At 35.2% G+C, this 22,521-nt stretch overlaps 1 protein-coding gene across 1 annotated transcript; it reads left to right on the top strand.

Moving 5' to 3' along the window:
* The first annotated feature begins 968 nt into the window (after positions 1-968).
* Positions 969-21,663, top strand: ALX1 (ALX homeobox 1). The gene is made up of 4 exons (XM_030323333.1): positions 969-1,422; positions 4,280-4,584; positions 7,586-7,714; positions 21,032-21,663. The coding sequence occupies exons 1-4, from the start codon at positions 1,197-1,199 to the stop codon at positions 21,350-21,352; spliced, it is 981 nt and encodes a 326-aa protein (XP_030179193.1). The 5' UTR covers positions 969-1,196; the 3' UTR covers positions 21,353-21,663.
* The last annotated feature ends 858 nt before the right edge of the window (positions 21,664-22,521 follow it).

Raw genomic sequence — 22,521 nt, forward strand, 5'->3', positions numbered from 1 at the left:
GCCCCGGCCCGGCCGGCGCCCGGAACGCCGCGGCCCTTGTGCGCCCAGGTCTTGCGCGCCCCTCGCTCCCCACACGCGCTGTTCACAGGGACTCCGCCGCCACTCTTTAAAACATAATTGTTTTAAAAACCAGGCGGAAGGCCTTCCTCTTTCATAAGCCCCTTTGTGTAAAGAGCCTCCCCCCCCCCTCCCGCCCCCGGCCTACACTAAAGGGCCCTTTGGAGGAGGCACTTTTCCTAGTAGGTTTTCTTAATCTGGATCTAATGATAAAACCGTGGACCAAGGGGAGCGGTGGGGAGGAGAGTGAGGAAAGGGATTGGTATTGGCATAATGCTTTCAATGCCCCTCGCTCAGCTCCCCTCTCCCACCCGTCGCCAGCACGTCCACACGCCGCGGCATTCCAGAAAGAAAGGAAAGGCCATGGGCTCCTAAGCGCCAAGAGCACCGGGACGCCGAGCTCCTCCGGGTTAGAAGCAGAGCGGCCCCTCCACCACCGCCAACCCAGTTAAGAGCTGCCAATGCTTCTGGCTTCTAGGGATTCCGATTTATGTGGATCTTCCACATAAACGATTTACGGATGAAATGAAAGCCCTTTAAAGCAATACTTCCTTTCAAGTTCTTAAGACGCCTCTAAATCTTTCTGGTAGTGAGTGGCCGGCGTGGGGGCGGGGTGGGGACCGGGTGTCGGGCGGGCTGCCCGGAAGGGCGCAGAGAGTGGGGAGTGGAGGGTTAACTGCTTTGCGATCTCACCAAGCTCTTCCGAAATGCCATTCCACTGTCGCGGCGACAATGTTTCTGGGTGTCGGGGCCTCGTCCCTCCTGGCATTTGTCTGAAATGGAGCTGTCTGTCTAACCTAGGCCTGGACGCGCCCTGCCCGGGGAAGTGAGGGAAGGTGGGGGCAGGGTGGGGGCGGAGGGGGGGGCCGGGGTGGAGTTAGTCGCCTGCCTATTTTCATATTCATTAGAACTGGGAGGTTGCCCGAAGAGCCCAGCTGAGTTTCAAGATATAAAAGCGACTTCGGGTGCCCCCTTTCCAGCCGGGACGTATTAAAGGGCTCGGAGCCGGGCAGCTCCCGGCGCCGAAGCGCTCGCTTCCCCTTCCCTCCTCTGCCCTCCCTTCTCCCGCCCACTTGCTCCCTCCCCCAGCGCTCTCCAGCCTCCGCGCCCCTGGAGCTCCGCAACAACCTTCCAGGATTATGGAGTTTCTGAGCGAGAAGTTTGCCCTCAAGAGCCCGCCGAGTAAAAACAGTGACTTCTACATGGGCGCAGGAGGCGCATTGGAGCACGTTATGGAGACGCTGGACAATGAGTCCTTTTACAGCAAAGCGTCGGCGGGCAAATGCGTGCAGGCCTTTGGGCCCCTGCCCCGCGCCGAGCATCACGTGCGCCTGGAGAGAGCCTCGCCCTGTCAGGACAGCGGCGGTGAGTCGCCAGCCCGAGCCACGGCCGCCCTTCCTCACACCCAAGTGCGGGGACCGGTGGGGAGCGGCTGGCAGGGAGGAAGGGAGGAAGGAAACGGGGAGCGAGAGAGCTGGAGGGCGGAGGCGGGCGGTGGAACTGCGAGCGTTTTAAGGAGTAGTGTTTTGGCTGCTGCCGACTTTAAGGGGCAAAGGAAGGATTAGGCACCGGATCGCGTCTGCGCGGTTCTCCTTTGGCTGTCGTGTGTTGTCCCTTGTGGGTCCCGGAGACCCTCTATCTGGGACCCAGGCGTAAACTGATAGGGCGGTAAATAGAGTGTAATTGAGTCAAGACCGGGCGCTTCCTCTGTGAGCCGGCCGCGCTGCCCCCGCAGGAGCTGAAATCGATCACCGCTCCTTGGAGGACGTCAGTGTCGTCTGGAGTAAGACGTCTTTGAGCTCCTTTAGATGAAAAACCTTAAAAAAAAAGTTTTCCCAAGACGTATCGGTATTTTTCTTTGTGAAGCTGGAAGGTTGCTATGCTAGGTTGGCTTGTGGGAAGTTGTGATTTCTGATTGTTTGGGTTTACAACACAACGCACATAACATTTTTGTTAAACACCAAATCGCTTTCAGTAGCTTCGGGTAAAGAATCTCCAGTATAATCCCTCACTCCCCAATACCGTATTGTCTATTTTTCTGACTCCACATTCAAAGTCACCTAAGAACCCTTTCGGAATGCTTCTGGGTGAAATCTTCAACTTTGAACGGCCAAGTATCTCAAAGTCAAAATGTTATCAAAACAAACCATCTATCTTTTCTATCTTGTAACCCAATACAAACCTATTTTTTTTCAGATCGCGACAGCTAAAGCAAGTTTACAATTCCAAGAGGACTTTTCCTTATCATTGTGTATATTCCACAGTTAAGCTGTAAGGAGCGGGTTGCTTTAAAATAACAAACGAATTAAGTGTGAAATATTTACAACAAGCCTCCCGCCCCCTATTTTAATGGAGGGTCAAAATCTGGCAAGGTACTGGCTCATAAGGGCTGATTTTCGAAAACTTGTACACAGTAAGTTTAAAAAAAAAAGAAAAGAAAAGAACTCCTATATTTTACTTATTCAGCGTTGCGAAATACTTTTGACTTGCAAAGTTAAACCAAAAATATAAGCAGGAACGATAGAGAAAATCAGCTAAATCGTTTCCAGTCTAGTATATAGAAAGACAGATGCAGTTTTTATTTTTAATATGCTAAACTTTGCCTTTCTGGTTGTATTTCAGACTTCAGTATCTTTATTTTTGGAATTCTTTTATGTATACGTAAAGTTATTTAAATGGACAAGATTAAAAAAAAAAAAACCACATGACTCTCTTGTCCTCTGTTAACTGCTGGGTAGGACTTCATCCTATTTTAAATTGTCGGGGATCCAAAATAAGAAGAGAATAGGTGATTGTTGATACGTTGACAACTTTTCAACGAACACCACACTTTTAGGATGAATTTTAATAGGACAGAATTAAGTAAGTTGGATGTGTGCAGCAGTTAGCTAAATTCAGGAAAGTTCCTGTCTTTCTCCTGAGATGCCCTTAGCCTCACGACTGCTTCCCCTCCCCCTCCCTAATTACCGAAGTTCCCTATTTCATTCTGCTCAAGAAGACAAAACCGTATTGTTAATCAGTCATGGTTCTTCTTTATATCTACTTTTACATCACATCTTTTACATAAAGGATATTAGGCATTTAAGTTATATAGTGATTAAAGTTCAAGACATTTGTGTAATGATTAGAGCAGTTGCTAAGATACATTACGAGAAAATTTAAAAACAGACAAAAACGAAAAAAAGTGTGACAATTCATTGGAAATTATTGTTCTGGCTGGGTTCACTTTTTTTTTTTTTTTTTTTTTTTTTTTAGTTTTTCCAGTTTCATTATATGCACCCATTGGATTTGGGGGTGTGTGTGTGTGACCATATGATGTATTTTTGTTTTATATCGTACAGCAAGCATGCAACCAAAGCTGGAGGGAAATCACTGAAGTTAAAACACCTCTAAACAGAATGGGAGATGACATCTTTTGTAATCTTTTCATAGATGTTTTAATTTCTCTGCTTTAGGGAAAAAAATAAAGCTTTCTGTCTTATAACATATTTCATGCACGAAACATAAATATCACATATTTGGAAAGAACCCCCAAATGAGCTTTTACACTAAAGTCTACTTAAATCTTAGGCTGTTCTATAGGAAGCACTTCCAGAAACTGATATGAAATTCATTTTTTAATTTAGTAGGTCACTTTTTGAAAAAAAAAAGATTAAAAAGCAGAAATGGGTATAAGTCAAAATATTCAAAGCATAGTAGAGACAATACCATATCTTAAATCTATAGTGTGTATTTTGTGTGGAGCAGAAAGATAAGTTGGGAAGAGTCTGGATTTGAGTTTACAGATATTCCTTAAAATTGAAATATCTTTCTTGAGCCATGTAAGTAGCTTGATTTTGTCTGCTGTGAATAAATTCACACATGATTTACATTAAATTTGGTTCACTTTTAAAAAATTGTGCTCATTATTTTTTTAATCTAGAGCATCTTTTAATTTGATCACCTTAATGTGATTATAAATTATGTGCATAAACATTACATTATTCCTGTAAAATAGAACTGTAAATCTGGCGAATAATGAGTCCCATGTACACATTTTTAAATGGCCTTAACCCTGCCCAAAGTGGATTAATAATTGTGCACAGTGGGATGACTGAATTAATACTGGCACAAGAAATCATTAACAGACTGCTTTCCTGATGCTCTAAATTCTTTCAACGTAATTTCTTCACCGAAATGTTCCACAAGCCTGAGAATTGTTGTTTTCCCCCTCTGGGTACAGTGAACTATGGCATCACTAAAGGCGAAGGACAGCCTCTTCATCCCGAGCTAAACAGAGCTATGGACAACTGTAACAGTCTCCGAATGTCTCCCGTGAAGGGGATGCCGGAAAAGGGAGAACTAGATGAACTTGGGGATAAATGTGACAGCAACGTATCCAGCAGCAAGAAGCGGAGACACAGAACCACCTTCACCAGCCTGCAGCTCGAGGAGCTGGAGAAGGTCTTTCAGAAAACCCATTACCCGGATGTATACGTCAGAGAACAGCTTGCTCTGAGGACTGAGCTCACGGAGGCCAGAGTCCAGGTAGGAGCCAAATGAAGGACGTGGGTGTGCGTGTTGGGGGCCGGTGTGTGGAGATACTGTTAGAATAATTCAGTGGTTGCATTTTGCCAAAAGGAAGAAACTGATCCTCTCACTAAAGACTAGAACCATGTACTATAGGCATGTAGGTCTACTAAAATGTCTTTTTCCTTGCAAAGGATTTAATCATTCACACAAATACATAAAAGAACATTGGACTGATTACATAGGTATACAAATTAACGATTATTTAAAAAGAAGGGAATTTCACAAATAAATCTGATTAAAAAAATTTTTTTTAAAGTGCAAAAAACCCAGAATCATAGCTATCTATTTACTAATACATTTATTTTACTTTATTTTACTTTTCTATTTTATCAGCCATTAAGGTTCTTTTTAGGTTATGTACCAGGTGTTGGTAAGTTATTTGTGCAATGGCCCATTAATCTGTAATGTTATTGAGGTTGGAGTTATAATAAATCAAAGAAAAAAATGAAGCAATCTCACTGTTATATATACCGTAACTTATTTTCACTATGCATAAAGATCATATAGCTCTCTTATAATTTTTCTAGCTCCTGTAGTTACCAATAGTGCCGTTCCATTTGAATTTTTGAATGTAGATAGCTTACATCCCTTTTGCAGAGGCAATAGGAATAAGGATCTTGAAATGATATTAAAATATATACTGAATTACATTTATAAGTTACATTCAAATGATCAAATTGGATGGTCCAATATACTAAACTTTTAAAATCATTTGAAAAAGGAAAGTTATACTAGGTAAAGTTCTATTTCTTAGACATATTTTTATTTTTACTAGAGTTGGTATGCTTAAACTATATTTTATTACGTCTCAAGTAACATCAATTTCAGGGAATGGCCTGTTTCTTTGTTTTTACTACGCTAAATGGGAAAATACTGAATTTTGCAGTTCCCATAATATATAAGAATAGACTAATGAATAAAATAGTGAGAATTTTTGTTCTGGAAGAAAGAAGAGTAAGATTTCTTCTGAAGATTAAGCCATTGTAAGGCCTTACATCATTAAGATCACCATCTGGGGGTGCGGTATACCAAGCAGCAGGATTTTTCTTTAGTTTGTGGAGACAAATAGCTACTTTATCATAGTTCAGGAAGTAAAGATACAGAAAGGTGATGCTAATGAAGAATTTTAGGATTGTCAAGTATTAACACTAGTCCCACGTGTGTGGGGTTGTTTTTTTTTTTAGTTTGTCTTGTATTTATATATTTAAATTAGTTCTACTTGTAACCATAAAAAAAAAATATGTTTATAGAGTGATCAGCTGGGCACAACGGATGTTTTCTCCTTAACGTTTCCTCAACTCCTGATTAATTTTTGTCTAGAAACATGCACAGAGAGCCAACCTGAACCTAATTTACTCAGGTTTTCTCTTTCCTGCTTTTCATATCAGAGTGGTAATTCACACCTATTTTAAGGAGATTATAAAGACCTTTTTCTCAGTGAAAAACTGAAAAACAAAACAAACAAACAAAAACCATTCAATACTAAATTCCTTTAGTTTGCTCCTGGTGCCTCTGGAGACAGCAAGAAAATGTTTTGTTTTGTTGTTGATGTTGTTTTGAGCCCTGGGCACTGTGTGTAATACATCTTTCCCATCAATGTCCTAAGAAACCACACTGAACAGATAGCTCTCATTGCCTTCTTTTAATTGCTGGACACTATAAAGTCCCACCTTAAATTCTCAATACGTGCTTACACATATTAAATTGAAGGTGAATATGTTTCTATAAATGTGATGGTAAAGATATAGAAGATCACAACTGAATATGAAAAAAGCACAAATTTCAAGTAAATTTTAACAGTTTGCACTTTCACATTTGACTTCCAGCTTCTTTTCTGTTTTTTGTGTTCTGGATACAGTTTTGTAAAGACCGAAGAGCTTCTTGACAGCTGCTCGTGAAATGTCTACTCAGAAATATCAAATGATGCATACTGAATATAATTTTCTGTCTTTCTTTAATTCATTAAAATATTAAAGTGAAGATTCTGGAGAGCTACAAGTGTGAATTAGTGATTATTTAACCCTCTGAAGGAGGTGGTTGTTATGATAAATATCATTAATACATAATTAGAGAAATTTGGATTACAGCTTCATGACCTTGTAGAGGCTGTACTAACTCATAGGCTTTCTTAATACTTGGTTATAACTTCCGTTGTTCTTTTATTGTCTATATTACCTGTAAGTCTTTTAAATTAGGGAAATGATTTTGAAGATTTCTGAGCATTTTCTGTAAGGGAAGATGAGTATTATAAGTGGTATAATTTATGTAATAAGCACTCTTGTATATTTTAGAACCAGAGTTCAATTTCAGATGGTTCCACTTACCTGTAGTCTTTTTTATGCTCAATATAGTATGTAATCTTAATATTTTCTGTTACTGAATAATCATGATATTTCTGCCATTGCCGTGTGTTTTGGATGTAACCTTTGTGTTTAAATTTTTCTAAGATTATCTAAGTATGGGTACAACCCAGAAAAGGCTTCACTTTGTGACATGTTTTAAACATAACTGTTTTGACAGACCCAGATATTAATTTGGTTATAGTTTGGCTGGGTTAATGTTATGTGCATAACCCCAAACTAGAAAGTTATGAATGTCTTCCATATTTGCAGCATTCTCTAAGAGGAGCATTATCTATAATAATTTGGAGACATAAAGAGTCTTCAAAATCGTATAATCAAATTCCTTTTTATTTTCCAAAATGAAAAAAAAAAAAAAGCCCAGAGGCTGAGACGTATTAAATAATTTTTTAAAGTATTTCATCCCTTTCTATTAATTTATATCGCCTCTTATCAGGTTAAAATAAAAAGTAAAATTTGTGGATACTTTTCTGACATAAATTTCTTTATTAGTGATTTTGTTGACCTGGTTTGTGTCTTTCCAATTTATGTCTTTTAATGTCACCATTGCATTATCAAATATTTCTCAGCTGACATTCTACTTTTTAAAAAATCAGGTTTGGTTTCAAAATCGAAGGGCCAAATGGAGAAAAAGAGAACGTTATGGCCAAATACAACAAGCTAAAAGCCATTTTGCTGCCACCTATGATATATCAGTTTTGCCAAGGACTGACAGCTATCCACAGGTATGGTAAACTTCACAGAATACTGATCGAGAGAAACAGATGTGGTTTGTACATTCTTAAAAGGGCTATTATGATTGGCTTTATTATAGCTAATAGTCAAGAATGAAAATTTTAACCCCCAGAAGAGTTTTTGCATGTTTTTTAGATTTTTATTAGACTGAAATATTTATTTTGTTATTTTCTTTCAGAGCCATTCATTCAAAACTATTTTAGGGTCTCTTCCTTATTGTACATTGCAACCACTGAAGTAGCCTCATTCATGGTCTAAGTCTTTTAATTACTCTACGTTTTTAACTATTCACACTCACTTCCTTTGTTAACTTTTAAAAATAAATAAAGCGTTGCTTGGCATGCTGTCTCTGTGGCTAACGTTTTATGAACTATCCCATAACCTAGTGTCAAGTGTGGTCTATGAAACATTCCGTCCCATTTTAAAAAGATCTCTTTTCCTATGTTGTCTTTTCAGCTTTGAAGTTATTCATTGTTTCAAGGAAACATTTAGCCCTTTGTTACTTAAAGCATACATAGAATTAGTACTGGACATAATTTTAAAAATTTATCACATTAAAAAACACATCCATCCTTTTATAATGGGAGCTCTCATCTCATTTTAAAGAGTATTTAGACATTCATTTTCTTCTATTTTTTTCCATTTAACTTAGAGGTTTTTTTTTTCTTTTCTTTTCACACATATAATTAAGACAGTTTTTCCTAGTACTGAGTAATAGTATTCAGAACTGTATTTGATACATGATAAGGAACACTTGTATTCTAAGGAACAAGACATTTGTTATTTCATTCCTTACTGGTGAAGGATATGCATTGTTAGAGACCATTTTGGGTTTTTTTTAAGTTTTTTTTTTAAACGTTTATTTTTGAGAGACTGAGAGAGAGTGTGAGTGGGGGAGGGGCAGAGAAAGAGGGAGACACAGAATCTGAAGCAGGCTCCAGGCTCCCAGCTGTCAGCACAGAGCCTGACGCAGGGCTCCAACCCACGAACCGTGAGATCATGACCTGAGCTGAAGTCAGATGCTTAACTGACTGAGCCACCCAGGTGCCAGGAGAGCATTTTAAACACAAATACATGACATATATGCCGGTGGAATACTGTGATAGTTCAGTAACCGGTTTTTCGCAATCCCAGACTTACAGGTATTCATTCTCTTCATCTATAAATTCATACCTTGTGAGCATGAATTCATCCTTAAGTTTTGTGGGTCCTTGTATTCTGATGCCTTTTATGATTCTTAAAAACTTATTCAGAGACCTTCACTCTTCCACATAAATTCACCCAATTTATTAATGTAATATTATATGTGAGTAACAGTCTTAGAGATCACCTAGTTCAATCTTTCTAAAAGTCCGAGACCCATGGGAGTTAAAGAATCCTTCCATGATTCTGTTCCTTCTAGGACAGTGTATAAAGGGCTGTTACCGTTAAGCCTTTCCACTGCAGTTTACTAGAAGACCAGCAATACCTTTTGAATAAATGTCCGTACCTGCCTTTAGAAGAACCTTGTTTTTCTTACTCTTCAAAATTTATCTGAAAGTAGTTCCTTTATTTTTTTTTTCTCCAGTTTAAAGCATGTGCATACTCCTACTTACCATCATAGGGCTAATGAACTTGTATTCACCAAATACTGCTGAGTATCCTAGTTGAGTTCTGAGCAAAGTGCCATGAGGAAGTTTCCTTGGTTGGCTACAAACTCCATGAGAGCAGGCAGTACAGTGGTATCCCAGTTATTAACACACCATAGTCCTGACTCTACCAGGCATTGTTCTAAGCAGGTTGTATATATTAACTCATTTAATCCTTACAACAACTTTATACAATAGGTGTTATTAATTATCCTCATGTATCATATGAAGAAACAGAGGCACAGAGAGGTGGGGTTTTTACTCACTTTCACTAGTGGAGAAACCCAGATTTGATCAGAGGCAATCTGGCTCCCAAGTGCAAGATCTTAACGCTCACAATAGACTGTTTCTCCCAATGACTATGTTTAAATGGTTGAATAATTAATAAATGAATACCAAAGGAGCATAAGGCTTAAGTTGCATTATTCAGGTCTGCAGTTTAGTTCAGGTGAGCAGACACTTTACTCAGAATAAGTGAAATAATGAAAATAATAGAGATAGCACATAGTTTATAAAATTTTGAACTTTCACTATGACGAATTTAGAAAAAATAAAGTTACAAACTAGTGAACTCCTTTCAAATGGACTTTAGTCTTATTCTGTTCGACAACACCTATGATATATATATGTATGTATATGTATACATATTTTTTTGCAGCTTATTATTTTCATCTTCATTCCTTTCCTTGCAAACTCCATTTCAGTTTATGTGTTGTTGTTATTTCCCCCCCCCCCCCACTTCTCTGTGCTTTGCTGGTGGTTGCCTTATCCTTAACTTCCCTTTCTTCTTCTGCACAACATAGAACATTTAGAACAGTGCCTGGCACAAACTAAGCTCTTTGTAAGAGCTTAATATTGTTTAATACACTTCGTCATGCTTTTTTTCTAGGATTGTCTTGCCATCATGTTATTGTGCCTCACAACTTTAGATGTTGTCAGTTAACAGAATGAGGTAAGTAGATCGAGTAGGAAGGGAGATGGTAAAATCACATTATACATTTGATAGTCTTTTTCACTCCCACAAAGGATCAATTAAAAATATCTCCTCACACATCATGGGAATTTTGCATGAATTCTCCCTGTGGTTTTTCTGTAATTTATGTCCATTGGTTATACCACCTCATAACTTAAGTATGGCAGCAAAGATATCACATGTTGAGGCTGTTTTTGACAGTATAATTCATCAACAGTAATAAAAATCACTACTGTAAAATCCATAGTAATTTTTTATATTGAGAAGTCATTAAATGTTTGGTTGCCAAAAATACTGAAATCAAGTGTCTCTCATTCCCCATTGTGGGTATTGGATAAAGTCAAGAAAAGTCCATTTTAACTTAAATATGTGGTTGGCTTTCTTATTTTGCAAAAAATAATTACGCTAAGATCTTGTCTCTCAAGCTTTAGCCTGAAGGAATTTTTTTTTAAGTCATGTGTCTTAAAAATAGAAATTATAATCAGAAAAATAGGGACCAAAGTAGAACTCAACAATTCAATGCCATAAGGCACTGATCTTGGTTACTGTCTCTAACTATGGAAAAACATTATTAATTACCAAAAAGTTGGAAACAAGAAAACTGTTTTAGAAACAGGACAGAAATAAAAAAATAACAATTTGGCAGGAAAGCAAAAGCATACACAGAAATACATGAGAAAACAGAATTGGGTGAGAAAATTGTATCAGGTCTGCTCTGTGAGGATAATAATCTTGTCAACTATGGAGGTATCTATATGTATAACATATAATAGGTTTAGTTATGAATTAACTAATTAACATTTTCTAAAGTGTTCTAAATACTTTGTTTCCATTCCTCCCATTACAAAACAGTAACAACCGCCCTGATAGTAAAAATAATACCTACCAATTGAGGGCTTATTTTAGGTCAGGCTTCTTTCTTACAGCTATTAGTTCATTAAATTGAAGTCCACGGGTTCAGAGCTCTTTATGCAGCATTAGCTCTGTGACCCATCACTCAGCAATGAAATAGTTCAATTTTGACCCTAAAACACCAAATCACTTCGGAAAGCAAAAATGCTTTCATTTTTTTTAAATGCATAAAGTAATGATATAAAGCAGTTTAATAAAACTGTAGACACTTTTCAGACTGTTTTCAGGTATTTTTCTTAATCTTGTCCATATTTGATAGCAAACAGGAGTGTGATACCAGTAGTATACTTCAAGGTAGTATGTTTTGATGTACTGTTTTTTTTTTTAAATCCCTTTATTTGGGCTCACAATATCAGTTGTCATTTGGCAACACTATGAGTTAGTTAAATGAAAGTGCTTGACTACTTGATGTTCTCCAATATTTTAAATAGCAACCACATGCTGAACCTATTCCTTGTGCTATGCTGAATCTGTTCCCTCTGTGTTGAATTCCCTTCCCCTCACCTAGACTGTATTTCCTCCAGGAAACCTTCTCTCAATTCTCCTTCAATCAGCACATGACTTTCTCACTGGCAAAGTGGTAGACTGTATACGGTCCACCCCATTTATAATATAAAGTATTTATATTTTAAAAAGATTATTCGGTACTTAACTTTGTATTACAACAGTATTAAGCAAATTATGTATACACTCAATAGATGTGAAAAAAAGTAGTTTCACTTCAATATTCTGGGGTACATTATGAACCCAAAATTAATCAATTCCCAGGAAAACAGCTGATTTCTGAATCTCTGCCATTAACCACCTCTGTGGTGTTAAGCAGTTAACTTCTCCTCTCTGAGTCTCAATTTCTTCCTCTGTTGAACAGAATAGATTAGGAAGATTTTGCAGAATCCTTCCGGCTTAATTCTTTTTCTCCCAGAGTTACTTGTATTTAGGCAACAAACATATGCTAGGTACTGTTTTAGGCATGGAGATTATATAAATTATCTAGACAAAATCTCTTGCTTTTTGGACAGATTACAAACTAGGTCATATTCATACCAAATTCTGCAGACACTTCCTGATGCAAACTATACCCAGCAGATCAAAAAGGCATTTGTGTCTTTGAAGGAAAAAAGCAAGCATCTATCAACGGTAGATTCTAATTTGCTTCTAATTCATTAATGCCAAAGCATTTCTTCAAATAATTATTTTGTTGAATAAAATATTTTGTCAGGGTATAAACATTTCTAGAGGATGATAGCCAGCCTTCATTCTTATAAGAAACCCTAGTTTCATGCCCTCAGGTTTGGCTCAGATCACATGTGCATTAACTTGATCATTTACTTGCTGGAAACTTTGGATACATTTCCTGACTTCCTTATCTTCAGATTTCTTTATTGGTGAAATGGAGGTATTGTTGGTGCTACAGCTGGTGGTGTGGATGATGATAAGGACCATTATCCTAATACTTTTTCTGTTAGTGAGAGGATTATATTAATTTCCTGTCTGTGTAACTAAATCATGGGACTTGAAAAGGGCTAAGGTGTTAATGTTTGACTATGAGCTTCACAGTCAGGTACTTGTGGGTCCAAATCCTGCCTCTGCTACTTAACAGATTTTAGACCTTTGGCAAATGAATTAACCTCTAGGAATGTTTCTCCTCATTTATAAAATGGGTATAAAAGTTCATATGATGTTTGTGAGGATTAAACATAATAGTTTCTGCAAAGTACTTAGGACATTGCCTAGTAAATAACAAGTGCTCTATAAATAGAAATAATTCTATAATAGCCATTAGTCATTATGAATTCTACAGTAGAGAGATAGCTAAGTGGTGTGAATGTTCTGTTATTGTAGCATTTAAACTAATCCAATTTTTTAGTAACTTTACTATTTAAGGATCTAGGGAAAGACCAAATTCAGTTATATGTACTTTCCTCTTTAAATTGGGACAGCCAAATATGGTAACTTAAGGAATGTTTGAGTATATTCTTAATCCACCAAAATTATTTTCTCATGAAGAAAATATTTTCATCAAAAATTTTAAAAGGTTTGAAATTTTTTCCCACCAAAAGTTTCAATGTGGTTTTACTTAGTGGATAGTGAGAATCACAACTAATTCAATGTTTACCTAATATACAAGGGGACCCGTGCAGTATCTTGCTTTCTGTTGTTTAATTGATGACCTTATAAATATATGCCACTTGCAGTTAGAATATACCAGAAGTGGGATTCAAGTTATAAATAACTGGTAGTCATTGGAGTAATTTAAAACACCGATTAAAGCTGTACAACATTTCTAGTTTAACAAAGTCTGTTTCAAATGTTGTAATCGTGCAGTTTTTTTAAAGGAAATGTTAAAGCTTCTATAAGCTAGTGATTGCGAAAATACTGTTCACTCCCCCCTTCTTCCATCATCAGTGCTTTCTGTTTTTTCCCCAAACATTTGAAAAAAGTAAATGACCAAAAATCTTTTTTAAATGTTCAAAATATAGCTATACTTGATGCATTGTATAATAAATATTCTCATATCTATGTAACAACCAGTGAAATGGTCCCATAGTGATACAGTGAGGCTTCCCTTATGAGGGATGGAGGGGTAAAATATTAACATCATTAGGTTAGCAAGTCATATTGATATAAAATTGATGATTTAATTAAATGTATAAAAATATGTACATGTTGTATATAAATTTGTATGAAGAATATTTCATATATATGTATAATGTATATTTAATGTAAGTTCTGTGTAGCATAAAGGCAGGTCTTCTCAGCGTCATTTAAGTGAATATGCAGCTGGACACAAACGGAATAATTTTTATTTTGTTGAAAACACAAACACTTTTTTCTTCAGAGATGAAAAAAATTACCCTGCAAAAGAAGCAAAGCGCATTCAAGCCTTAGATTATGACTATAGACATATTTTTTGAAAAACGTGATATTCATTTTAATATGACTTAATGACTTTAAACACTAAGAATTACTTAGCTGATTGTTTTTTTGTGGTTTTTTGTTTGTTTGCTTTTAATAGGCAATTGGTGTTAAAACATTGAATTTATCTGAATTGGTCATAAGTATTTTATATTTTGAGAGGAAAGAACAAATTAATAATTTGAATAGATTTCCAAAATAAATAATTACAAAAAATGTAAAAATAAATTACTGAAGAGTGCCATTGGTGTTTATACATATAAAAACTACTTTGCGGGTGATAGAGAAGGACCAGGGGGAAAATTAAACCTGGGAAATCTGTGGGTTAAAACCTGTAGTAGACATTGTTATTGTTAGTGTGAACCTACGCTATATAGTTTAATACAGAATTTTATGCTTGCCGTATTTATTAAGCCTCATGTTTGTGTGTTTTTTTTTAATTCTAAATCAAGGAGCATTAAATAAAAAAAATTACACAAACTCACAGTTGATTTAAAATCACAAAAATAAAATTCCAACTTTGTGGTTAACACATATACAAGATGAAAATAATGGATAAATTTACTCAGGATTTTAACAATAAATTCAAGGCTCGTATGTGACACCAAGTGGTAATCTCTAAGTTTCAAAATATTTTGCGCAAATTGAAACATTTGCATATTTGATTCATGTTTTAAGTTATTAATTCACAAGGAAAACTTGATTTATATTTTAATCTTTGTTTCTTATAATTGTGGATTTTGCTTTAATTGGGAAATTGTGTCATTAAAAATGAATCAAGCACCATCAACAATGGCTGTCATGCATGTATTAAAATACATGAAAAATAGTGTTACAAACAATGGAAATGTGACTTTAATGGAAAGTCACTCTTACTTGTCCTAAATCCCTATACACATTTCTAAGATGGAATTTTATTTAAAAAATCAAAGTAGTAGTCAATACTTAATGTATGATCCTTTCCTGATAAATAATTACTAATCACTTTAGCATAATGATGCTATATGTTGAAAAGATGTATTTTTGAAATTTTTGAAATGTAAATTGATTTTTTTAAAAATTAATAATTATATATTATCTGAAATTTTGTATGTGAAAATTACACCCAATAAGTAGGGACTGATGAAAATGTACCCTTATTTCTATCTTAGGTAGTATCTAAACATGCTCAGATTAATGCTTTTCCCTTCATAATTAATTTCAATTGAGATTTCCGCCCCCTCCCTCCCCCCAGATGGACAAAGTATCAGTGTTTGAGACTTATTCACTTTTTCTCTGATAGCAAGTGAGGCTTACTCACTGGCAGTAAATTCACTATTTATAAAAACGTTTATACTCTTTCTCCCTGCCAGGAACTTACTGATGTGGTGACTATTGATGTAGTTACTATAAAAGTTAATGGGACCCTGAAATTAGTCAACAGCTAAAGTATCCACAAGTTGCTAAGCAAGTTATTAATATTATATCACCTTAATTTTAATGGAAGTGATATACTACTAGTAAGGAATATAATGGCCTCTTAAAAAATTAAACTGCTTTTGCAAAATGTGATGTTGGCATTTTTTAAGAGACCATATAAAAAATCTGGTAAATTAAATTATATAAGTGCTAATGTGGTAATAAATACATATAGTAGTATTGAATAATATATAAAGTGGTCAGTAAATGTAAACATTCTGTCAAAAAGGAATAATCAAAATCAACTTTTGGATTTTAATGCAAAAAGTTACTGTTTAAACATTATTACAAACATCACTTTGTGAATCCCTGATTTATGTCTTTTTAAAGCAACCTTTAACTCCCACAGGGAAGTGTGTAGGCATATGATGGGAGGGCATGAGGGTAGCATGGTGTGTGTGTGTGTGTGTGTGTTTGTGTGTGTGTGTGTGTGTGTGTACATATGGACATCAGGGCCAGGTAAGAACAGTCTATATATAGAGGAAGAGTAAGGTTAAATAAACTTGCTTTGGTAGAAAAATATTAGTTTTAGAGTGCTTTAAAATTAAGGAACGGTTTTTACTCATTTGTTTTCACGTTATATACTAAATTCTGTAGGGTGGTGTCTTCTAAATAGCACAAACATTAGGATATAGAATATATAATGCTGTCATGAAACTATTTGATGTTTTTTTATACATCGTGATACTTTGCAACTAACAGAAAGACTAACAGACTTGCATTGTTTAACATTCTTTAAAAGTACATAGTGTTGCTTACTGCAGTAAAGATCAGCAAATATATTAAAAATATACACCAGGTTTAGTTATACTAAAATTTTCTTAGTAGTTTTGATTTTACAAAGAATATATTTGTATCAAGTTTCTAAGGTAAAGGTAAATGAGATTTATAATTTTTATCCATTGTTTACCATATTACTTCAAGTCATGATGAATATATATCCACAGTGAAGAATCATGTGTGTGTGTGTGTGTGTAAAATACACATATATATTGACTCTTTCATTCCTACGTGTTACTTTTAATTCCTCAGAAGGAAAATGAGTGTTAAATGAATTTGATTTCTGTTTGGAAAGAATCAGACAAAAAAACCAGCTTTCCTCCAAAACTCAAAGGCATGGAATAATTAAGTGTTAACTTTTTGTTTGATTAGAAAAACATTAAGGAGCAAATGTTCAAAGTAGAGTATAGTTAAGTCAGCTGAACTTCCATTCATGCTAATGGGAGGCTGTTGGCTACGTTCCCTGGACAATGCTTTGAACGTACCCCTAGAACTTTTTAAAATGTTGTGAAGCACATTAAAGCATGGAATGTTTTTTAGATTTTCCACTCCTTTTAAACAGAATAAAGAAGAAAAAATGTAAAGGCAGGCAGACTTTTTTTTTTTTCTTTTTTTTTGGCACTTGGGAAAGAAGGATGTGGACATTATTTAATAATGGTGTTCCTGGTTGTGAGTCTCTTGAATGTTATACAGTTAGAAGCACATAAAAACACCCCCAAATTTATCTGATACTGGACATTGCCATTGTAGATGTCTTAGAAATAGTTCAAAAACGAAAAGTAGTGATCCTATTCAGAAAAACATTCTTTCATTTCAAAATTTAACAACAAATACGATATTTCTTTTAATGAGTCAGCAAGGTTTTTTGTAGCTTCTCTGTTGACAACAGTTTTAGACAAAATGACTTGTACATTCCAGCACATAGTTCTAAAATGACCACTTATATAGGGTGGCAGAGGGATGGAGGGGCCATAGACTGAGCCCGCCTTTAGAGCGGTAGATTTCTTAAACTGTAAGCTCTAACAGCTTTGTTCTTTGATCAAATACTGCCTTTGGGGAAGCTTAAGAGATTTGTGTCATAATTGCCTAAGATATTTGAAGATTTTCACGTGTAAGAAGGATGCTGCTTATTCTGTATCATTTTAAAGAACAGAAATAGAATCAATAGAGGAAGATAACAGCTCACTTTTTTACAGAACTCTCCAAAAGGGAATGAAACATTTTTAAACAGGTGAGCTTCTTATCACAGGAACCAAACATAGTTGAAAATTTACAAGGGCTTCAGTAGTGTCTCCTAATCCCAGGTGATTTTCAGAATTCATGTATTATTGTCATTATTTTAATACAGATCCCATAAACCACACCCCACGCTTGATGAATTAGAATCCTCGAGATATATCTGTAATGAAGAATAAGTATTTAGTAGGAAAATAAAACAGCCTAGGGAAATACAGTCAACAGGGTCTGGGGATGAAATTTTCACAATAATTGTCAAGATTATACAGAATGGTGATTATAGAGCTCAAATCATGAAGCAAATTTAGATATACAGTATTAGCATAAATTGTCCATAAAATTTCCATTACACCTCCAAGATGGATCAGCTCAAATTTCATATTCTTAAAGATTTTAAAGTCCTCTAAAAAATTGTATTAAGTGCTTATCATATATTGTGTTAGGCTGAAGGATGAGAAAAGGGTTACGAGCAAACATCGGGGATTTTGCTTTCAGAGAATAGAACCTATGAATCCCCCAAAAGTTGGGATTATGAATGTGTAAATAAGCAACTTCAACCTATACGACTAGTTTTTATATCATTGTAGCATTTCTTAAGATTTCCTGGGTTCAGATTTTACCTCCACAATTGGAGTTACATGTCTTGGGTAAGGTTATTAAACTCTCTGTTCTGTTTTACCTTTTACAAAATGGGATACTAAAAACAAGGAAACATCTTTTAGTGTATTGAAATGATTAGAAGTCTTCACAGTGCATTTAATACCATGTCCGACATGGTAATTAATTAATAACCATTAGCTGTCATGAGCATGATTTTGATTGTCGTCATCAGATGTTTAATCATCCAGAGGGAATGCTTCAGAGGAAGCAAAATCTCAATTCACTGGGGATATTGTCTTTTATGCTTTGCATAGAACTTTCGATATCAAAACCAACGAAAACCCTAAAGTCAAATGAAGACATTCCAGAAATTTTTAAATGAAACAAAGATATGGGAGTGGAGGAGATACAGATCACGGAAGTAGGACACATCATTAAAAATGTGCGACAGTATTACTACCCATGGGAATACCTGGGTATCTTTTCAAATCCAACTAAAATATTGCTGTAGTAACTTGCTTCACCAATCTGTTCTGTTCAGAAAACATTTCTTTCTATATGCTAGAAATTCTTTCACCAAAAGTAACACATTTAACTTGCTGGATCACGTCTAGGTAAGAAGTTTTGATCAAAATAAAAATATTTGTCCAGGTCATCAAAAGTGGAAAATTTATTTTCAATTTATAGGTAGATTAATGTGAATTATTTTAGGCATAGAAAACTTCTTAAATTTACATTCATAGATTACTTTCCTTGCCTTTACTGTCCTAACTTTCCTTTTTTTTTATACCCACTTAGTAAATATGTTTCTATGCATTTGGAATATGAGTAGATGGTTTTAATAGTAAATTTCAGCAATACTATGTGTAAATTGAGGAATCTTTTAACAAACTTAAAATGTAAAGTCTTTCTCTACCACTATTTTGCCTTTCATTTATTTTTTTCAAAAATAAGCAAGCAAGTTCACTTTCATTTCCTGAAAGCCCTTTTGTCAGACATGTGACTGTGGTTTTTGCAGTGTAGCACAATGTTTGATTGAATGTCAGAGGAAAATCACCCAGATCAAGTTAGAAGAGCTAGGTTGACAGAGTAATGACATTAACAGTCCTTCTTGTTGGTCTGAGATACATAACTCAGCAATCAGTGGCACCAATCATTATATTTTGGCAAAATATAATGGGATTCATTTAGTAGAATCAGCCAAAATTAAAACAACATAGCCCACGACGACTTAAAGATTAATAGAATGTGCAAATCATTGTATATATATTTAGACATGTCTCACAGATTTAATATATTTATATAAATACACATATACATATTTATATAAATATAAATATACATACACATATTTATAGAAATATACATATTTATATAAATATATATACATATTTATATAAATATACATATATATTTATATGTGTATATCTTGAGTAACAGAACATCTCTACCAGTTTGATCTAGAAGATTCATTTACATTTATTTAATTGAAAATGAGTTGTCTTAAAAAGTACGATTTAAGCATGGGTGTGTGAGACTACATCAGGGGCTATATGTATTAGACTGGAATTTTTATGTAAAAGTAAATATAATAAAACATAATTTGTGTATATGTTAAAGAGAATCGATGATTCTATTCTGATTGTCATGATTTTAAAAAAGGAAACCAGATGTGAGAAACATGGTATCTATTGTAATAATATAACAAAAGGCATACAGGTTTTAAATTTCATCTTCTAAGGCTCAAACTCTGTCCCATGTTCTACCATTCAACATTTTCCCCCAGCTCCTGCTGTTTGTCAGGATTTTTTTCTGTGCTTCTCAGTAATGCATGTGATCACTGTTTTTTCCCTGCCTTGTTTAAATAGCTGGTCTAAGACACCTCCTAATACAAATTTTACTTAGTGTTTCCTTTACATGCTGGTAACTTTAGATAAATTTGTATTTGTTGTTTCCTATATAGATTTAATAAGAAATGTGAATTTCCTGGGTTCAAATGACAACCTAGTTTTCAATCTTATGTAAAATGTTGTATATAGTACTTTAATTATACTCATAGCATATTTTTGCTAATACTAGCACATTTTTCTCAGTTTTGCTTTTATGATTTGGTAATGGTCATGTGTTTGAATTTTAAATTATTTTACATGTCATAATTCCATTGCAACCTGACCATATCACCTGTAAATCATAGAACAAATGTTTAAAATATGTATAGATTGCTCACATTCACAGAGCTATGTATTTGAGGCTCTAGGAAATAAAAATCAATGAACGGGTAAACATTTCTGATAATGAATTTGATTAAAAGTCTCTACAGAGTAGATAGCCTAATATCAGGAATGGTTTCCAACAAAAACTGTCACACTGAGTGTAACTATGGAACGTTAAAAACTGCGATTGTGTCATTTTGCTTAGATGAAGACTATATTTAAACTTAAAGCCGTATTTTAAACTGCTTTTCCAAACACATGAATTTGTCATGAATCATGACTAACTCGTCTAGATTTCATATTCAAATCATGACTATAAAAAGAATACTCAAGAGATTGACATGTTTTGAGAGTATTTTATGTGGTCAAGTGCGTGGGTTTTGGTGATCTATTACAGTATAACAAACTGGAAGAATCTTTCAAGTAATTATTTTTTAGTAATCCCTTTATGTACTCAGAATATAATGACAGACCACCCAATGCGAGCAAACAATGAATTGTTGACAAAATTTAGTAAACACTGTTTAACAAATGTAAGGGGACAAAAGTGAGAATGCGTAAATGTAATATTTGTTGTTTTATATATTCCAGATTCAGAACAATTTGTGGGCAGGAAATGCGAGTGGCGGTTCTGTGGTTACTTCAGGCATGTTACCACGTGACACTTCCTCGTGTATGACACCTTATTCTCACTCGCCTCGGACAGATTCCAGTTACACAGGGTTTTCACACCACCAGAACCAGTTCAGCCACGTGCCCCTCAACAATTTTTTCACTGACTCTCTTCTGACTGGGGCTACCAATGGACATGCATTTGAAACAAAGCCAGAATTCGAAAGGAGGTCTTCCAGTATTGCAGTCCTTCGAATGAAAGCCAAGGAGCACACTGCCAATATTTCATGGGCCATGTAACATACAGTACTCTTTTATTTTTCTTTTAATGGCAAAGTAAAACATTCTATTTCTCATATTTAAAGGATACCACAATAAGCTGCTGTGTGTGGAATTGCTAAAGGTCAAGATATACAGTGAGACCAGCTTAAATGAATAGTCGTTATTATTTAACATTAAAATCTAAGAATGAACCTCTGGAAAGACTAAATAGATTTACCATCCATCAGTCTCCACAAACGCTGTTTTAGTAGTAACATTTTTTTTTCTATTGTACAAGTCGATGAAATACGATCATGCAACTTCTTAAAAGAATAAATGTATTAAACAAATTCCTCTGTTATAGATTGATTTATGTCAGTTCTGAATAACAAGAAATCCCTTGTAAAATAATACCTGATAAAGGAGGAAATGCACTGGGGAACAGGTCCAGATACCAAAGCTGTCAGGTAGATATTGAAGCAGCATGTTTCCGGGAGTTCACTGTTATTTCTCCCTCTCTGGCTGTAAGACACAATGGCATAGCCCCTGTTGCTGAGAATTTATCTTCGGGTCTCAAAGGTTTTTTACCTATGGATGTTTTAGTGAATTTCCATTCCGTGAAATAGCACTCTCCTACAATGACCAGCATTTGCATGAAATATTTGGGCATAGTTTCCTGAAACCATGTGGCTAAAGGTGATAACTGAAATATTCCAGTGTGATTTAAAATCTAGTCAAGAGAGTAGTTTCTATAAATGCCATCTTTTACATGAAAAAGCACCGACTCAGCAGAAAAGCCAACACTGACTCACCTCACCGATTTAGTATTAACATACTAGAAAAAAAAGTAAGTTACAAAACCTCCTGCTTTTAAGCTAAAATTGTGTCGATTACACTGTACACACAAACATCTAATAAATACACGAAAAGAAGGATTTTTGACGTGTAACATTATGCTTTATTATATTATGAAACATTTTCAGTTAAAAGAGCAGCAAATCTGAATTTATATTTATTTCATAGGCTTATGCCAGTGCACATGTGTGCATGTTTGTTTTTTGATATATAAGCTGTAAGCATTTTTTGCTACTGTGGTTTTGCATAGGGAATTAAAATGTCAGAAGGCTCTCTAAAATTTCTGGTGGAAAAGAAAAGAAAAATACTTTGCATCTGGAAAATTGCTAACCCCTTTGATTTACTTCTCCTCC

The sequence above is a fragment of the Lynx canadensis genome, chromosome B4 (assembly GCF_007474595.2).
Source record: "Lynx canadensis isolate LIC74 chromosome B4, mLynCan4.pri.v2, whole genome shotgun sequence".
Lineage (NCBI taxonomy): Eukaryota > Metazoa > Chordata > Mammalia > Carnivora > Felidae > Lynx > Lynx canadensis.